This window comes from Schistocerca piceifrons, chromosome 5 (assembly GCF_021461385.2).
Source record: "Schistocerca piceifrons isolate TAMUIC-IGC-003096 chromosome 5, iqSchPice1.1, whole genome shotgun sequence".
Taxonomy (NCBI): Eukaryota; Metazoa; Arthropoda; class Insecta; order Orthoptera; family Acrididae; genus Schistocerca; species Schistocerca piceifrons.
Window position 1 is genome coordinate 134,481,870 of NC_060142.1, and position 6,735 is coordinate 134,488,604.

At 42.4% G+C, this 6,735-nt stretch overlaps 1 protein-coding gene across 1 annotated transcript in view; it reads right to left on the reverse strand.

The window, feature by feature from the left end:
- LOC124798804 (monocarboxylate transporter 2-like) overlaps positions 1-5,991 on the reverse strand; it is a 51,384-nt gene extending 45,393 nt beyond the window's left edge. The window contains exons 1-2 of the mRNA XM_047262334.1: positions 5,865-5,991; positions 936-1,079 (exon numbers count right to left, since the gene is read on the reverse strand). Of these exons, the coding sequence (XP_047118290.1) occupies positions 936-1,079; positions 5,865-5,991 (271 nt within the window). The remainder of the gene's footprint in view (positions 1-935; positions 1,080-5,864) is intronic.
- Between the last annotated feature and the right edge of the window lie 744 nt (positions 5,992-6,735).

Sequence of the window (6,735 nt, forward strand, 5' to 3'; positions counted from 1 at the left end):
GTAGCAGACTGGGATTCCAGCCCGCTCTCAGTCGCCACAGTCACACGGAATACCCCAACATGCCTCCCGTCACACCTAAATTCTCAGCTTATCTACATACTAACGATGTAGTGCCACAGTCCATCAGCTACATTACTCAAAGCATCTCGGCAATTCCCACAAGTGTTCGAGCTTGTTTGCATCTACACTGAATGTATCATTAGCCATATTCGCCTGAATTATGTATGTGGCTTCTTTTCTTATGGCCATCTCTTAAGTAACAGACACCATTTTGATCAAATCATTGCCCACCGGCAGCTAATGTTGTTAATTCTTTTGTGTCTTGATTCGTAGATGCTGAAGGATCAAAATGATGACCGTCATTTTGGAAATGACAGAAAGAGTAGACGCCACATGTACAATTAATGCGAAGATGGCCTATGATACCTTCAGTGCAGATGCACACCAAGCTCTAACTCTTATGGGAATTGATGGGATCCTGTGAGTCTGAAAGAACAGACACCTCATGTAGAAACAGAATACTCCACTGACTCACGAATTACACAAAATTTCTCTTAATAATGTGTCGGGCGAATGAATTCGAAATGTAGTCGGTGGACTAAAATGAAAGACCAAAATACGTCCAACACGCTAAGTACTTTGTTCGTACTGGTTTTAGTCAGATACTCATGAAACTGCCTTAAGCAAAATGAAAACGATTTCAGCTCATTCCATTCCAAATGGAGCGCTAATAGTCACTTCAGGATGGACGACGGACACATTAGGAAATTAGACGAGATTAACAAAAGAGTGACAGGGCAAAAATACAATTAAGAAAAGAGGAAAAGAATAAGGAAAGGTACGATGAGCAAGGAAACATTAATGGACAGAGGTAACTGCAAGGAATGAAAATAATCGCAGAAGTTTTGACAAAGTAAGTAAATTGGCTCACTAACCCAAGAGGATGCTGTAGGTGATAATGAACTGGATGAAAGAATTGGCGATGCTGGTGAGAACGAGCCCCGCCACTACAAGGCAGCCTCCGCTGAAAGCCACTTGGCGTATACTGAATGTCTTCAGCAGTGGCCCTGTGACAATGCCTGGAAAAGATGTACATAGTTGCATTTAGGAATTTATACGTAAGAAGCATACATTATTTGTCGTTAAGCGCTCACAGGCATCAATTATGATGGAACCGTCAAGAATTGTAATTAATTTTCAAAGTAGTTTTGCTGACAATGTTTGTTTCATTTATTTTCTGGGCTCAAACACAGAGATGCACAGGAGCGTCTTTATCATCATGGCATTAGACGGGATCAGCGGCCGGAGCGCGGACACAGGGTCGGGCCGTCTGTTTGCACTACAGGAAGCTATGACGTCAAGCACCTTTACCGTCAACCGAATACAACCTTGCTGTTACTTGGAGTTCGTGTGGGCTTGTATCCCGACTTTTGCAGTCGACATTCGTGATTTATGGTTTTGGTTTCGTTACGTCTCTCAAATTATTCCTTTTGTTTACTGGTCATCGACAAAAGCGGAATACTCGTGCGCGCTTGCCGTATAACTGCAATCGCCATTTGTTTTCTTTAATAATTGTTTTACTTTGCCTGATCAGCTTATGACCTCAGTCCTCAGTCACTTTTAGTCAAGAGCTATACAAGTCTAAAACTATTCTATTTTTTATTTCATCCATTATAAATCGTTGGTGAAAGTCGGCGCCTTTAAAAATAATTTTTTTTCGTATAAAATAATTTTTAATTCTGCTGTTACCGATTTTCTTTTACTTAATTCTACTACTTCGCGTTTCGGGAGGTTTCCCATTCTCAAATGAATGTTTTCATGTATTATAGTATTTATGAAGGAATTGTTGATTTGCATTGTTATTCCGTTACCTTTACTGTAACGTATAAACATGCTCAGTTTTGTAATTAATGGTGCAATAGTTAGTGGCAAAGTTGCGACTTTCATTTTTCTTCTAATCTTCTCATGCAGAAACTCACACATGTTAGAAATAACTCACTCAATTTACAGAGCAGAGTGTGCACTACGAAACATAAAAGCAGAATAAAAAATAGGCACAAAGACGTTGTCTTGTTCATTTTTAGGCCTCCATTTTTGTACAGACGCAATTTTACAAGTAATATAGGTTATAAACTGATTTTTCGGTTGTAGTAAAATACTTATCATTTCGTTTTATTTCAAAGCATCTTCAGGGGTCATTGTAACAATCTGGTTTTCTTACAAACCTGTTTCTTAAGATCGTAAACAACTCTCATATTTAGTAATAGTGATGTAAAATCACAGAAAACTAAATAGTTGTAGAGACCGCTGAAGATTCTTCGAAATAAAACGAAATACCTGTGGTCTGAATAAGACTTCTATTACAGTAAAAAAAGAGAGTATATAAACTAATTACTTGCGATCACAAGAATATTTTATTTGTAGTCATCAGATGATGCCACAGATAAATCACAGAGTATGTATATTATTCTTTAGGTCAGACTTTATTTTTGGTATCTGAATTATTATTTTCATTTGTATTCGTTACAGATTACTTACCAAATACACCCTCTGTACTTCAGAATGGTATACAAACTTGTGGACAATCTGTAGCATAATTTATGTTTGACTATGTGTGAAATATCTTTGTGGCATGTACGTTTCGGTTTTTCAACTTGTGCTGTACGCAGGAAACGCTCTCGTCTACTCATAAAGTAGTCACTCTGATTTTCTTTGGTGATGCTTGAGTTTCAAACTTCTTTCACCTTATAGGAAACATATCACGAGAACCCATGGAAAAGTCTTTGCTTCTAGACAACAAAGATACTCCTGCATGTTATCCCATGTCCACAAATCGGATAAAACAAGTCTTTATGTGCACAGAATGCCTTCGGCTGGTATCCACCTATCTCTATGTTCACTCGATCGCCCCATACAATCCTAATCCAAATTTGCCATCACCTCCTACATGACAAAGCGAAAAATCTTGTGCATCGAGCTAATGGACTGTGACATCTGTAACATTATGTGATTGCCTTATCATTTTAAATCATTCACTAATCGAGCAGTCGCGCGGCAACAGCTATTGATAGCTGATAATGTTGTGAGAAAGTAAAAGGTGAACGACCTGTGACTTAACTTGCTTATTGTCGAAGCGCCGTCAGAGATGCAGTGAGTTATTGACTTTGAAAACCGCGGCGCGAAAAACGGACAGAAGAAGAACACTTTTACACTTTTTTTTATGTACGAGATATTCTGGATGAACAGTTACTCATTTTTTCTCTTGTCTCTTGTAACTTGTGTCGGACGCGCATGTCTTGCCGCCGTATTATTATTGTTAAAAATAATATTGTTTTAGTGTAAAGTAAAAGTGCAATGCTGAAAGTGCAATACTGCATAGCAGTAGGTTTATTGTGCGACGTGTATGTGAAAACGTCAAAGGAACTATTTTCATTACGAGAAATGCCAGTCTAAACGGCATCCATGTTAAATCCTTCATTGCAGTGTAAGTTCATCTATTAACTGCCATAAATTCAGAGTTAAATGGAACTGGTGTATGGACTATTTATTTATTATAGAATCTATGTCTCACTCCTTTATGAAGTTATTTAATTTTCTTTATGTTTCTGCCAAATAGAGATCGGAAGTTGCATGCGGCGAAATATTTTCTCCGCGCCATATTCTACTGGTAAATGCATGATAAACTGCGGTCCCTTAGGAAATTCATGCTGAGCTATCATAAATAATTATATTTTGAGTAGGCATTTACTCTCCTCTGCAATGCAACTTCCGACTGATCAGACGATCCAACAAGAAACAGCCGCACACGGTTGGCGTTGGCAAAAATATTTCCACCGCTGATTATAGCTATATGTTACAGCACAAAAGTAAACATATTGTTATAATTAGCGACTACGAACGGGGACATTTATAACTGTATGTTTATGTATACACATTACGTAATTATATCGCTATACATCCCTGCCACCGCAAATAAACTTACACCCTTGCTGACTGTTCCTTGTTAGTGGGTCGCAGCTGACAGTCTTCCACTGCACTACACACCTTTAGTTCTAGAATACCCTATTAGAAACCATCTTCTGTGAACATTTCCTTTAAATTGCATCATTACAAATTTTATGATGTTCGACAGCCTCCAGACATTCTTCACCAACATCTCCGTGATAGCGCATTGATTTTATGTAATCCAAAAATTCACCAGCAAGGGTTAAAAATCGTTCTGAAAGACTTGTATGAAGAAATTCGTTTTAATTAAAGCTGAATTCTGAACAGCATAGATTTGTTAATATACACTCCTGGAAATGGAAAAAAGAACACATTGACACCGGTGTGTCAGACCCACCATACTTGCTACGGACACTGCGAGGGGGCTGTACAAGCAATGATCACACGCACGGCACAGCGGACACACCAGGAACCGCGGTGTTGGCCGTCGAATGGCGCTAGCTGCGCAGCATTTGTGCACCGCCGCCGTCAGTGTCAGCCAGTTTGCCGTGGCATACGGAGCTCCATCGCAGTCTTTAACACTGGTAGCATGCCGCGACAGCGTGGACGTGAACCGTATGTGCAGTTGACGGACTTTGAGCAAGGGCGTATAGTGGGCATGCGGGAGGCCGGGTGGACGTACCGCCGAATTGCTCAACACGTGGGGCGTGAGGTCTCCACAGTACATCGATGTTGTCGCCAGTGGTCGGCGGAAGGTGCACGTGCCCGTCGACCTGGGACCGGACCGCAGCGACGCACGGATGCACGCCAAGACCGTAGGATCCTACGCAGTGTCGTAGGGGACCGCACCGCCACTTCCCAGCAAATTAGGGACACTGTTGCTCCTGGGGTATCGGCGAGGACCATTCGCAACCGTCTCCCTGAAGCTGGGCTATGGTCCCGCACACCGTTAGGCCGTCTTCTGCTCACGCCCCAACATCGTGCAGCGCGCCTCCAGTGGTGTCGCGACAGGCGTGAATGGAGGGACGAATGGAGACGTGTCGTCTTCAGCGATGAGAGTCGCTTCTGCCTTGGTGCCAATGATGGTCGTATGCGTGTTTGGCGCCGTGCAGGTGAGCGCCACAATCAGGACTGCATACGACCGAGGCACACAGGGCCAACACCCGGCATCATGGTGTGGGGAGCGATCTCCTACACTGGCCGTACACCACTGGGTGATCGTCGAGGGGACACTGAATAGTGCACGGTACATCCAAACCGTCATCGAACCCATCGTTCTACCATTCCTAGACCGGCAAGGGAACTTGCTGTTCCAACAGGACAATGCACGTCCGCATGTATCCCGTGCCACCCAACGTGCTCTAGAAGGTGTAAGTCAACTACCCTGGCCAGCAAGATCTCCGGATCTGTCCCCCATTGAGCATGTTTGGGACTGGATGAAGCGTCGTCTGACGCGGTCTTCACGTCCAGCACGAACGCTGGTCCAACTGAGGCGCCAGGTGGAAATGGCATGGCAAGCCATTCCACAGGAGTACATCCAGCATCTCTACGATCGTCTCCATGGGAGAATAGCAGCCTGCATTGCTGCGAAAGGTGGATATACACTGTACTAGTGCCGACATTGTGCATGCTTTGTTGCCTGTGTCTATGTGCCTGTGGTTCTGTCAGTGTGATCATGTGATGTATCTGACCCCAGGAATGTGTCAATAAAGTTTCCCCTTCCTGGGACAATGAATTCACGGTGTTCTTATTTCAATTTCCAGGAGTGTATATCTCATTGCAGCTTCTTGTATTTTGTAACCAAATATCGCTTGTTGTATGTATACTCTGCAGACTCAGTTTCCAAAGTGAAAGAGCTTTCCAAAATAATTTCAATTGGTAAGACTTGCAGCAGAGCTTGAAGCTTGTAAGACACTCACCAGAGAACTCCATGACAGCCATCATAGAGTTCAAGATGACGGCAGCACTGGTCGTGTTCAGGCCCAGGGACAGCAGCTTGTCTCCAAACAGCAGGCTGAATGTGGATACGTGGGACTGGCCCGTCATCTGGCGTGTGACACAGAAAGCAAGGTGGTGCTCACAATGACGATGACCTCATGACGGTGGTGAGACTGGTAAGAGTAGCCAGGCAAGGAATAACAAAATGAAAACTGCACGTGTAACAACTTGACTGGGACACAATGACCACTTGCCGCGGAGTTTACAGTCGCTTGCCTAGTACTCATTTTTTGATTGTATCAGTGCTATGGCATTATGATAATTCAAACATAACTTACGACTTACTTTGCAGCAATATAAGTAAAATAAAAATTAATTACTACTTTCTAATAATTTTATTTATATCCCGGTCCTTCAAATTTTATACCTCACTACCTATTCTGTTTCATAATTATTTAGTTGAAAGTATACAGATATACGGTTACAAACAGTGGTAACTACACGGTTCTCAAAATTACTGCCTTGAATAAACAAGAGTATTAACACACAAAAGAATTGCTAAACGCGTTACGGCCAATTTGCTTTTCGGTTATGGAAGATTAGGCGATGGACTCCATATCCGCCTTCAGCAAGCTACTGTACGGTGAGAGTGACCCACGCAGCCCCCTCCTCTTTCCTGTTGTATTCGTGGATGATGCGTGGCAAAAAAGAAAAAAGTTACGTATAAATCCGGATGGTATTGATTTAAACGGTAATGATCAAGAAGAAGTAACGTATTTCCTGTTTTCGAACATGGTTTGTCTGAATTTTGTAAACTTCTCTGCGATACATAAGACCATTCTTGTAGCACTT